This window comes from Agelaius tricolor, unplaced genomic scaffold (genome assembly GCF_023055355.1).
Source record: "Agelaius tricolor isolate 1412-34295 unplaced genomic scaffold, bAgeTri1.0.p SCAF_2, whole genome shotgun sequence".
NCBI classification, from domain to species: domain Eukaryota; kingdom Metazoa; phylum Chordata; class Aves; order Passeriformes; family Icteridae; genus Agelaius; species Agelaius tricolor.
The window spans coordinates 70,879,381-70,893,400 of NW_027269262.1; the positions used below are offsets into that span (position 1 = coordinate 70,879,381).

The 14,020-nt window shown below is 35.3% G+C and overlaps 1 protein-coding gene across 50 annotated transcripts in view; it reads right to left on the reverse strand.

The window, feature by feature from the left end:
- Window positions 1–14,020, reverse strand: part of RIMS2 (regulating synaptic membrane exocytosis 2) — a 445,153-nt gene that overhangs the window by 152,702 nt on the left and 278,431 nt on the right. For 48 of the 50 annotated variants that reach the window (XM_071421429.1, XM_071421423.1, XM_071421444.1 and 45 more), the window contains 2 exons: window positions 9,141–9,297; window positions 4,514–4,630 (listed from right to left, as the gene is read on the reverse strand). In XM_071421429.1, the coding sequence (XP_071277530.1) occupies window positions 4,514–4,630; window positions 9,141–9,297 (274 nt within the window). The remainder of the gene's footprint in view (window positions 1–4,513; window positions 4,631–9,140; window positions 9,298–14,020) is intronic. The other 2 variants (XM_071421417.1, XM_071421412.1) reach the window with 1 other exon arrangement.

Consider the following 14,020-nt stretch of genomic DNA (forward strand, 5'->3'; position numbering starts at 1 on the left):
ATTCAAAGATGCAAAGCAGTGACATTACATAGCCCCATATGGGAATGTTACCCACACAGTACACACTACTGAAACCTGAAAAAATTGTCCCAAAATTTCCAAACAAAGCATCAGGAACTCTTTATACTTTATAAGATCTTTGTATTTTAATTTGCATTTAAACGATTTTGAAGTAAAATTTAATAAACAATAAATAATAAATAAATGGCTACCTAGTTACCTATTATTCAGGTCTGTATTTAATAAAGACTGGGGGAAAAAAAGAGTTCTTTTCAGTGTTTTAATATGGAAAAATGTATCAAAAAAACTTTACCTAGTTTGACCTAATCTGGCATCTATTTAATAACAGTATTAGATTAAGAGTCTGCTACCCGTAGATGAAGCAAGTGCGCAGTTTAAGATGACATTTAGAGATGTAAAATTTATGTTGCTCTTGCCCACCTTTAACTTTGTGTCAAATAATAGAAGAAAATATTTACACTGTGTTTTAGCTAACATTTAACAGGCTCTTTGTAGTGAATTATTTTGGTCCTCACTGGTTTGATTATAGCAAATGCAATTGTTTGGCATGTATTTCAACATTCACTTTATGTTAAAAAAATCCAAGTCACGTGGTTTCAACAGAATAAAAAAAAACCAAACAAGTGTGTATTCAAATATGTGAATGAAATATCCTCTCAGTAACAGGGTGTGATAGTCCTGCTAGTCCCAGCACATCTGGATAACATCTTTAAAGTGATTTTAAAATAATGGACAATATTTCTCTAAATAACCATGCTTATGACTACCCAATTAGTTTAACAAAACAGGTAGCAACTTTTCTTCTTTCAAATGGAAAGTGTGCAATAGCTTTGATGAACAAATAGTGGATAATTTCCCTTTTCTCTTGTTTTCTTGGAGGTGCTTCTCAGAAAAACACTCCAGGAGCTTTCTCATACATTTCTCCTGCAGGACTACTTGAGTTAGGCATTCTCAGAATGCTCTGGCTTTAAATACTTATCCTAAATAGCCCATGGGAAACTTTATTCCTCAGGGAGAACCCACCTTGGACATTAAATATAGTTAAATCAATACTTGTTAAATAATATCTAAGTTTGTTGAGGTTGTGGGCCTGAGTACAATTTTCCCACACTGTCTTGGTTAACAGTTGTTAACTGCAATTAACAGTTTCTAACTGTTGATATATCTTGCAGAAAGAAACACATAGATATAGCTTGGTGTTTTTGTTGTTGTTTGTTTTTTTCTTTCTGGAACTATGCTAATATTCTCACATTTTTCCTCTAATTCACCTAATTATATTGATTGTTTAAATATAAAACTCTGAGGTTAAACCCAACTGTTTCCAAATTTTTCTCAATAGTTTCTATAGTTTCAGTTTCTCAAGGAAGGTAAAATCAGTTTTAGAAAATTTATCAAAACATATCAAACTGACATTTACAAGGTTATTCCATTACAGAAAATGTTCTTATGGAAATTGGGTCCATATTAGGTCATAAGCATTCATATTTCTTTACATTACAAACCTTGGCTATTTCATAGGAGTGTGAGTGCCCACAAAAAACTTCACATTTTGATAACAATTAACGAGTAGATCTATATTACATATACAGGTAAAAATTTGACATGGTTTCTCAATTTGAGTTAGCAGTATACATAGTGCAATTTCACACTTTTGTTAATATAGCAACAGATACAAATCTAAACGGTTAATTTACCCTTACATTTTACAAAAATAATTATATTATATGGCCATATTTTACATAATTAAGGGTGTTTGAAATTAAAAATATGTCCAAATGTGTCTTTCAGGGGTTTTAATTTTTTTTTTTTCTATTCTAACTATGCCTTCAGTTTTGAAGGAATGCTTCATTGTCATTTGACTTGAGATCAATAGACTTTTTTTATGTGGTTTCAACTAACTCCTCAGCACAATATACTTTAGAGAACTTAATGCTGAATTATCTAGAAAAGGAAGGAAAGAATTTTCTTACTCATATTCTCAGTCACACTTTAACTTAGCATCTGAGCACATCTACAAGACTATTTCAAAATCCTCTTTTTGGAAGCAGCTTCAAAAGCTGTTTCATGGAAACAAGAAGCATCAGAGCTGTGGGAAGGAAATATGTGATTTGTTTTCAAAGCAAAATGTGGATAACATGTAGACAGATTACAAACCTATACAAAAATGCAGTTTTTCAACTTCCCCCAACTGCCTGCCATTCTAGAAGTTTTCAAGAGCAATACTATTAAAGAGCTGCTTTAGGGATACCATTGGGTTTTTATTATATAGCAGAGACAGCATCATAAATACTCATTAAAAAAATTGAAATATAATAATTTTTCCATGCAAAAAATCACTGTCAAATTAACAATGAATATAAAAAAATATAAATATTTTGAAATAGTCTTTTCCTGTTCAGAGATTGCATGTTGCAATAGAGGCATAGCTAGTCAATAATTAGCTTGCACAGGCAACAACTCACCATGTGAGAAGAGGGGATGTTACAGACAGTATATACAGTATACAGACAATGTATAAAACTGTGTTCAGAGACTCAGAGCACCCCTCTCAAGCAAACACCTATTAATCTAGAACGGTCATGAAAATTCAATAATCTCATCCCCAACAACCTTCTGACATTGTTTTTCTGACGTGCTCTAAAAAACCCAGTTATTTTTCTCTAAATCAAGTCTGTCAGTCCAGGAGGGATTATTTGACTGAAGGGATGGAAAAACATTGTAGTACTGAAATTCAAGCAACCTTTCAGAGCTACGTATTTATCTGGAAGGCAGGAAATGAACTTGCACAGTGAGCAAATGCAGAGCATTCCATAAGGCATACACAGGCTGTAGGGATGAGTTTAGATTCTGTTTCAAGGATGACTGGTCTAAAAATCAACATAATATTGCATCCCAAAAGGATTCTGTAGTCATCTTTTAAAGAAACAGCACAGAATCTTCAAGTTATTGCCTTCTGTATGAAAATCATATTCTAATGAATCAAGTGAATATATTTTTTTCCATAATTTAAACAGAAATAGTAATTATTTTAATGCTAAAAAGAGGTTGACTTATGATCTACCGTGATGAATACACTTATGATCTACTTGTGATGAATACGCTTCCTATTCTAGATGATAAACATTTCACTGTTTTTTCATTAGCTTTATTTTTGCCCATTTGACTTTTTTATTCACCAAATTAAATTACAAATCACTTTGAATAGATTTGGGTTTTAATTCCTTTTGATACTTTTTTGTAACATGTCTTTGGGAAAAATTAATTCATTTTTTAATCTTATGAAATTAAGATATAATGTTTTGAAAAGTATTTTCTTGCATTCCATATGATCATTGATGATCACATTACTTAGGAAATATGGTCTCTTAAGACATATTTATCTTTTCTGTTCCATATTGCTAACAAAAAGCCACTGATTTCTCAAATTCTTTGTATTACTGTTAGAAACCCTAGAGATGTGTTTTGATGTCACTTGAAGAATAACCTGTGATAGCTATCTGTAAAAGCATTGACTTCAAATGCTAGTCCTATATTCCTCAAGATTACAAAACATATCTGTATTACTCCTTGGTATATGCAATTATAAAATAAGACAAAAGCTAGCATTATGCCTCTCATTATAAAGTGCAGGAATTTCAACTTGGTGCAAAACAGCTGAAATATTTTTACAATTAAAGATAATAAATGCTTTCTGTTTTGATTTTCTACCTGAAGACAATGAGGTGGAAAAGACCAATAATTTTTTTAATGTAACAAAGTCATTGCCACAATTAATTCAGCTAAATTAACTACATTGTTCAATTATTGCTGCAATTCTTTTTTACATCATTAAAATTCATAGAGGTTGCTTAAGCTCTACTTACTGTTTGGGAAGTTCCATTAGGCAAAACATAATTCATAGTGAGATGTAGCTTCTAAACATAAAGACTCTGATTTCATACATGCTGTCCTAATAATTTTTTCCTTTTCTTTTTTACCAAGGGTCTCAGAAGGTTGAGCAAAGACAAAAACAGAACACAGTACTAGAATATACTTTTGTTACATATGTGAACTGCACTGTATCCAAAGGGAGTATTACATTAACACTGAGCTGAAATTATCTACTTTTATGCCTCTTTATTCAGCAGCAAAAACAATCAAGTCTACTGAAGTTTTTAAAAAAATATTTGGTACTTAAAGAATTCACTGTAAAACACACAAACCAAAAATATTTTATATGAAAAAGGACAACTAAACTATTCAAATTTTATATTATACATTTTCTCATAGATTTTTTCAGATTCCCTCCTGGCAAACATACACTCACTGGACAGTTTTGTCAGCCTTATGTGCACTGATATTTTGTAATATATGTCATGTGACTGGTGGATAAAGGAGAAATGCTAATCTCTGGGATTAGGTACGTAATTTATTTTAGCAAACTACCCTGCTGAAGTTACTCACATTGATGCCTGTAGGCTGCAGCTGCTCCTAATTCCAGCCAGGTACTTACCTCTCTCTGTCTGGGGAGTAGTGGTCCTCTACTGCTCGGTGTCTGTCCATCCGGTTCAGGGTGTTGTAGTGCGCAGGGGTGGATCGAGTCCCTCGCAGTCCCTGATCCACATTCCGACTAAGGATAAAAGATATCAGACCCTGAGTTTTGCCTGCCTCCTCTCACTGCTCTGTGCAAACAATTATCAGCAACCATGCTGGTAACAAGGTCTGTTAGCTGGCCAGACTTTTCTATACATTTAAAGTAAAATAATTTTAAATCTTAAAGTAAAAAAAAAAAAAAAAAAGTCTCATTTAGAAAATGGTGCCAAGTCCATGATAGGGATAGAGTTCTCTTTTTTTGTTCCAATGTTTTCTAGAAATATAAGGAAAGCTTTTTCATTTCTTCATTAAAAATGTTAATCTTGCACAACATTTCATTAGTCTTTCCAGACTTCAAGCAAAAATTCATTTCTGATGGAAACATGCACTGTAAATAATTTTTCATGAGTTCTTGATTTTGGCTTTACTATAAAGATGTAAACTGTAGTAGGACACAATGGGGACTTGTGGCTGTTGCAGTAGAGTGCAGCCTGATGAAAACATGGTCATCTGAATTTAAAAATAGGACTGTATGTAGTACCCACTTAGTGGGTTAGAGCAGGCTTGGGTAAAGATCACCTGTTCTAATTGAGACCAGAGCTTTGCCAATCGATTGTTTTGCTCAGTTTATCTATCAATACCTACTGACACACATTTTACTTTTTGTGCTCTGTAAAACAAATCCAAGAATAGGAAAATAGGAGACAATGGTTAACTGTAATAATTATTGGATAATAAAAACATAATTGTTTTGTATCAAATTGAAAATAACAAATTGGATGCTTCGCTCCACACAAGTTCAAGACCAATAAATTCTTCTGTCTCCCATCCTTTATTACAATCTTCTCTAGTGTGAGCCTCAGTTTCCTTTATTGTTTTGATTTTGTATGGCTCAGTTCCCCTTTCTTTTCTTGTCACTATGTCTGCCCTTTTGGTACCTGTCATATTTAACCTTTGTCTTTTACCACTTTCTGACTAATGTTAACTTGTACTGCTGCTGCCATGACATTATTTATTTCTGCATATAAGTGCTATAAAGATGTTGCATTACACATAAATTTTTGCCTTCAGGTCTACCTCATTTGTCACAAAGCATTTTCCACTCTGGCATTCTTGAATCCAAATACTGGGTTTACTCTGGCTAGTAAAGAGTAACAAGAGCAGTAACAAGATATTGACAGCTACGATGTAGTGGGCCTTTGGGGGAGTTTATTAAAAAACTATGTAGGATTGAGGACTACAAAATGGTTTCTAAGAAATAACAGCAACTCCTATGGCCCAAAACCTCCTGCCTGCAGGAAAATCTCTGGGCATGCAGAGTGCTCAATGCAGTTTGGACATTTATAGAGTAGCACATGTATAACAAACAGGGTGCAAAATGTGATAATTCTTATAGATTTCCCGAATAGACATGCATTTTCAGTAGAACTAAAAAAGATATTTCTGTAACTCATAGCTTATACTTCTCTTCTGCAAATCCTCAAACTCTCATAACCAAATTTTCTGAGCTCAACAAGTCCTCAAAGAATTTGTTTGGTGTGTGGGCAGGGAAATATTACTCAAATAATGCATTTGATTCTGACATTGTAGGAAACAGCTGCAATAAATTCAAAACTATATTTAAAAATTTAGCTTTAGGAAAGTTAAAAAGCAAGAGATTTTGAACATGTAAAGAAATCCAAGACTACAAGAAAATGAAAAGTGGATTTTTCAATGGTGTTAAACAAGTGTTAATCATCAGCTTGGGTAAAACTTCTGCCAAAAATGCACACAGCATGCATGCAGACAGAAAAACACAAAACCACAAACACACACACACAAAGAGGTTTTGCTTATATTTATGTCTATATCCAAGACAAATAACCTTTGGAGATTTAGTGTAGGCAATTACTTAGGCTGAAATCAGTATATTAAGAATCAGAATAGGCCCCTTTGTGTCTATCACTTATGTCTCATTTCAAGTCAGGCTGACTTGGTTTTAGATGGGTTTAGATTTCAAGTAGAAACACACAGTTTCTGCCTCTTAGCTGTATGAGATGATGTGGGATAATTTGAAATCCTAATATCTCACTAATGCAAAAGGCTATCATATAGGCTATATCCATTAGACAAAATGGTAAGTAAAAACATAAGTAAGACCTTATGAAGTCAAGAGAATTTTAACTTAACAAAAATGTCGTGGTTTGAGAGGAAATGAGTTTTTTGGGATGCTGTGGTCAAAACAATAGATGCTCAGATTTGAATATTGGCACCTGGTGTGGCCATTGGGGACATGGATATGCCTCTGAGAACACAGAGGTTAAAAGCAGAGAACTCCCAGGAAATCTCTCTGAGAACACGGAGGTTAAAAGCAGAGAACTCCCAGGAAATCTCTCTCTTGGGTTCCAGCGGGGAAACAGGCAGACCTCTCCCCTGCCCAGCTGCTGTGGCTGGGCGGGGCAGGGGACGCCGTGCGGCCGGGTGAGGTTGGCCTGGGCCCTGAGGATGGAAGGGTGGATGGAGGAGCACCAAGAGACATCGGGCAGCCACCCCCCCAGGAGACAGAGAGAGCTGGTGTCTGTGTGCCTGTGCCACCTTGAAATTTGATAGCAGCCAGCCGAGATGGAGAAGGGGAGGGGGGTGCGGCGAGAAGGTGCCCGGCAGGGCAGTGTGGGAGTTCTGGACAGGCAGAGACTGAGATTTTTAACCCTTTTCTTGGATGATGGAAACCTCACAAATGCTAATTCTTCTGGAGCTGAATGAGAAGAGAGACAGAGATGAGATAAGACGAAATAGGCCACAAGAGAAGTGGAGAAGAATCTTGGGTGGGAGGAGGTGATGGAGTGGCCTTTGGCTGGACTTTTCTTGTATAGCCATGGACAGAACCATTTTTTTCCTATGACACAGAGACTGCATTTAGGGGGAGGCAATGGCTTGGAGCCAAGAGAGTGCAGTGATGCTATGGGAGTGCATGAACAGAGACAAGGGGTGAGGAGGGTGGTTGGTGCCCTCGATCTTCAGTGAAAGAGAAGATCTCTGTTCTTGAGACCCCTCGGCCCCAGGGGGTGAAATTTGGGGGGGACAGGTGTCCCAAAAGTGAGAGACTGTGCTCTTTCTGGAACTGGACAAAGCACCCTTAAAAGGAAAACCCTAGAAGCAGCTCTGGTCCCTGGGCAGTGGTGAGAGCACTGGGCATGGAAGGAAGATGTCACGATGGCAATGATTTCCGGGCGGTGCCATGAGTGACAGGAAACCCAAGAGGTCTCAACTGTGTTTCCAGGGGAAGCCTATGGCACAAGAGGGACTCCTCACTCCTTGATGAACTGAGAATTGATTATCTAAAGGGTGATGATGGACTGAGAGTTGGTGTTCTGAGGGATGGATGTATTGGAAATTTGGTTGGGGGAGGAGGAATGTTTTTGGAAGGCTTTCATTCTTTCTGTGTTTTTCTTTTTACATATAGTTGTAGGTTAGTAAAGTTTTCTCTTCTGTATTCCTAAGTTGGAGCCTGCTTTGCTCTATTCCTGGTCACATCTCACAGCAGACACCAGGGAGAATGTATTTTCATGGGCGCACTGGCATTGTGCCAGCGTCAAACCATGACAAAAAAGAACAAAGATAACAGAAAGGAAAGCAGAACAAAAGAGAATTAGGATGTCTGAGAAAAAGGGAGATGAACATGGACCTGCCAGAAAGTATTGGATAACAGATCTTCAGTATCAAAGGGAAATTGTGAACATTATGGGCAAAACAGAAAACTTCCACTTTCATTTCAACTGAATTACTTCATCTGGAAACCTACCCATACATAGCAACAAAAGGGCTGGAAAACAGGTTTCATTCCCATTTACATCTATCTCTCTGCTTCCTTTCTCTTAAGAAAGCTTATCCTGCAGGGTACTAAATCAATTATTACATGTTATCCAAAAGTACTAGGTTTTTGGAAGAAATTTCCTGGTCTAATTTTCTCAAGATAAATACTTATCAGAGATCTCCCAAGATCAGGAGTTGATACCTTTCACTATAAAATTGTATGTCTGTCAGTTTATTCTTGGTGATTTAGAAGTATGAAAGAAATAGTAGAAAGGAAGCTACTCTGGGCAGCAAGGGAGGCTACCCAGAATCTTAATTCTACAGAAATAAAAGGGTTGAAAACATCTGCTGTCATATGAATGCTAAGGTAATGTTGAACTATCACATACTATAAAACATGGCACCTGTAAATAGCTCTAGGAAATGAAAATGTGGAGAGATATTTTTCTTTCCTTAGATTGGACTGTACTGAATTTTGAAGAAAATCAAGATATAAATAGTCAGAAGTAAGATACAATTGTGAAATCATATAATAATTTTAAATAATATAGTAATAATAAACCATAAGTAACACAGAATTATATATAAATTAGGCACATCACTATAATGTAAAAAAACCAAAAACATTATTGGCTTAACAGAATTTTGTAAGATCTAACCAATTCATTTTTGAAAGTCTGGAGATTATTTCCAGTATTGGTACAAGATCAATACCAGTTTAACTAATTTAACTGCATAGTTGAACAAGAGTTTACCTTTGTGGGGGAGGGACACTGGGAGACCACGATCTAGTCCGTCCTATACTATCTCCACGGTGAGGGGACCCTGATCGAGAACAATGATTAGATGACATTACTTGCTCTGGCACTGACAGTGTTGAACTTTGCAGATCTCTCCCGTTATGTCGGTAATCTAAAAAGAAATGTAAATATTCAGTGAATCTGAAGTTGCACTTTTCAACTTCCTGCCGTATCTGTAGTAATGAGTTTCTCAGGATTTGATCAAGAATGTTATAGTGTGTTCTTGGGTTTTATAATAAAACACACATATGTAAATTGACTCCTGTTGTTATGCTGTATTTAAGTACAATTACAGTTCCTATAGTTATGCTTCAATAGTATAGAAATTAATACCATGCACCAAACTGGGGACTTACCATTTATGGTTAATACAATGTATTAATAATAAAACAAATTAAACTGATTTTTCCTTAGAATAAAAAACCTAATTGTTGCATTTTTAATTAAAATTATATTTCAAATGTTGTGTAAAATGTTTTTCAAATAGAAATGTCCATAATTAAAAATTAATCCAAAATTTAGTTTAAAAATTTGGGATAGGAAGCTACTATGGAGTTAAATAATGAGATTGAGTTCAAGAAAGATTTGTATTTCAGAAATATTTAAGGTAACAATGACCCAATGACATCAGATTTCACTCACAATTCTGAATTTAAAAATACATTTTCTTCACAAATATCAAGCACCCTGGACTAATCTTGAATAAGCCTAACGGAGGGCATAAATGGTCTAAGCAAAAGCCTCCAAGTTACACTGGCCTAAAAGGCTACCACATGGACATTTAACACAGGCTTTTAATGAAAATCTTTTTTAAAAGCTTTATGTGTTAAAAGTGATGGTCTTCATGTAATTGAAAAAGTTGAACTCACTGTCCCATGGTGCAATATTCTCTGTGGAAAAAAAAAATACTACATATACAGCAATTTCAAGTAAGTTTCCCCAAATTTTGTGATGATGAAATTAAAACATAACAATAAGAAATTGAAGATTTGCAATTGTTAACCTGATTATAACACTTAGCAGGAATAGGTCTTCAGAGAGTTCCTGGTGGCTATGACAACTGATAGAACTGATTTCTTTGTTCCAAAGACAGTAACCAAAAAAAGAATACTTAGAGAAATCCACCCGGCACTGGAAAAATTCTGGCTCATGCAACTGTTATACTTTTCCCATGAGAATCTTCCAAGAGTAGAATAATCTTCTGCTCATGATTTTCTTATTTTTCTTCCCGGAAAATGTTCATTAGAACCTAAACAAAACCTTAATAATTCATTCCACTTTATGGTTCCAAGTATGTTCAATACTTTCAACTTTAGAACCTAAAAAAAACCTTATTAATTCATTCCACTTTATGGTTCCAAGTATGTTCAATACTTTCAAATGAGTACTCATATTTACTATATGGCCTTACAACCAGGGATATATATAAACAATTCTAATTCGTAAACAACTTCTTCCTTCTATGTTTAGTATAAATGGCTTTGTGTGTATCTGGCATGTGTACTAAAGGGAAAAAAAAAAGCACATCACCCTTATATTCCACTAATATAATGATGCTGAGGATGACATAGTCTCTCCTCACTACACCACAGTCAAATCATGTCATGCGTGCCTTCAGCTAAGAGTCAGTAATGAAATACCAACTTTTATCCTATATACGAAGTAAATTATTATCATAAGCACTGAAAAAATATATAGGGGCCAGTGGAACATAATTCTGAGATCATCACAGGCAAGATGGGAAATTTTATGTGTTTTTGAAACAGGGTGTTATTCACTCACTAGTAAAATGTAGGAGATAAATAAATTTTTTGCAAGTCAGTCTGGAAATCAATACACTCTGCAATTCTGCAATTCTTTAAGTAAAAGAGCTAAAGGAACAGTAGTGAAGAGCCCACCCTGCAGCAGACTCCTGGCAGGACCTGTGGACCTGTGAAGAGAGAAGCCCCCCCTGTAACAGGTTTGCTGGCAGGACTTGTGACCCAGCCTGGAGTAGTTTTGAGCGGCTGCACCCTGTGGAAGGGACTCATGCTGGAGCAGTTTGTGAAGAGCTGCAGTCCATGGGATGAACTGACATTGGGGAGGTTCATGAGGGACTGTCTCCCATGAGAGGGACCTCACTCTGGAGCAGAGGGATAGAGTGAAGGGAGGAAGGAGCAGCAGAGACAACGTGTGATGAAGTGACTGCAATCCCCATTGTGCAGCTGAGAGGGAGGAGGTAGAGAGCCAGGAGGGAAGTTGAGACCAGGGAGAAGGAAGGGATGGGGGTAAGGCTTTAAAATTTCAGGGGGTTATTTTCTCATTATGCTACTCTGTTATTTGCCATAAAATAATATCTCTGAGTTGTCTCTTTTGCCCATGACCATAACGGGGAGTGATCTCTTCCTGTCCTTATCTCCACCCACAATATATTTCCCACAATAACCCACTGTTATATTTCCTCTCCCGTTTCCAGCCTGTGAGGGCAGTGATGGAGCAGTTTTGGCAGCCACTTGGCACCTAGCCAGAGTCAATCCACCACACATAAATGAGCAGCAAGTTATTATAAACTTCTAGATATTGAAATAAAAAACAATTACAGTACAAGAACAGAGAGAAATATTGCCTTATTATCCTAAAAATGCATATCTATTGCATAAAAGAAAGAGATAGTCTATCTAGATAGATCTCCTTGCATACACAAGTAGAATTTGTTGAATTTGGAGATGAAAAACAATGTAGAGTAGTAACATGAAGAAACAGGTAAATCCTTTGAAAAAGTCAGCAGTTTATATAATATTTGATATGTACAGACATCGAAGTATGAGGGGAATGAGCAATACTCTAAGATTTTCTAGGTGAATAAACATAATGAAGGGCAAGGTAATCCATTAAAAAAACACAAACAAAAACCTCCTTTAAAATTCTAAAAAATGCTAAAAAAGTCTAAAAAATTCCTAGAAGTGAGAACAAGTAAATCAAAATTATTGAACTTATTACATCTGGACAAAGAAACAAATTAATTACTTTGGAACAAAAAGCCTCTTCCAGCTCTAATTTGTTATTGTAGTTGACCAAATGAGCAGTATTTTTGCAATAAATCAAAATATATGAGTTTGTAATTAATTGTCAAGTCTAATCCTGATCAAATATGTGCTTTACATTAATTTTGAGGTAGTCATGCAGTGCTTTCTAGTAACTAACTCTGATACTGCTTCCTTATAACAAAGGCAGAAACAACCAGCATTCCTAGAAATTTTGCTGAATCTTGATAAACTTTTGCTACATTTTTTGAAGAAAACTAGAGGTGTTTAGCTGTGATCAAAGAAATAGATTAATGTTGTCTAATAATATTGTTACAAAAAAAAATTGACATTTATGATCCATTTACCTAAAACAAAAATAATTATATTTACAAACTCCTCTTTTTCCAACAGGCCACACATTGAAAAGAACTGTTTAAATAAGACAACCCACTAACATGTGTTAATGAGGTAATTTCAAAGTTATCCTTCAGTTTTGTAGAGTTAATGTAGCTCTGATTTAACTGCCTGTACTGTAGGTAATTTACCTTCTGATTTCAAAAACTATTGCACATCCTGAAAATAAGGTTAGAGAAGTTAAGTAAAAAACATTTTCTTGTGAAAATAAACTATAGACAGAAAAGACAGGTCATAAGGGCAGCTTGACCAATGAGTTGCTATTGAGCAAAGCAGATATTTATAGCAGTAGTAAAAATAGGATAAACATTATCCTGCTTGCAGCTATAAATATTGAGTCATTACCATAGAATCAAAGGCTCTGTAACTATGGCAAGCCTCTTAAATCAACATAGAGGGTACACAGAACCTGATAATCAGTGTAGACATAATCAGTGGTAAACAACTGTGAGCTGCAGACACCTAAAAGACAGACACATGACAAAGATAACTGCAATGCCACCACCTTCTTCTGTCATGGGAAGGTTTCATTAAAAACTGATACATATGAAAAGAGGGATTTTACAAAGCACACTAAATACAGCTTCTTCAGACCTGAAGTTTTAGTTTTATCTGATTTAAGAGAGACTATTAATATATTTGACTTAAAATATTAATCCACACAGTATGTACTGTGCTAATATTATGCTATGCAGGTTACATATTCAGTAAATACTGATGATTGAATTGTTATTAAATTATGAATCTTTCAGGTCCAAAATTACAGAAAATCACAAATTTCCAAATATCAGGTTCATATCAAACAGCCCTAAAATAGGCCTAAAAAGAATTAACTGAAGTGTATTAATGAAGATTTTAATTTAAATGCCTTGCTGCTTGATTTACTTGAAAGAAACTCTTAGTATGAAAATTGTTCAAGAAAGGCAGTACTAGAATGGCTGCTCATCATAGGCAATGTAATTGACCTGTTTCTGACACCGATGTTAAGTGGAGTTTTCTCCACTTTAACATCTGTATTTGATTGAAGCATCAAGCTTTCAGATATTGAACTTTTTAATACTCACAGTGGTTGGGCTTTGAACAAGCACTAATTAAAATCAATTATATAATCAAATTGCCAGAAATGCCTAACATACCAACATTTCACATATGGGCACTTTAGAGAGAGTTCAGTTCTTTCATACAAATGTGCTCAGCTTCTGGGCTGATTTGCACATCTAAATGAAGATTTTAGATGTCCTCTAAAAAAATTGCTGACAGTCTCTGATCAAATAAATTGAATTATTGATATCTGAATGCTTTATAAGTTGAAAATACATTATTAATTGCTTTGGGGATTTTTTCCTTTTTTTTAATAAATATTATTCTGCAAATATGGGAGGAATTAATGTACAGTCAAAGGAATCAGTAAACATT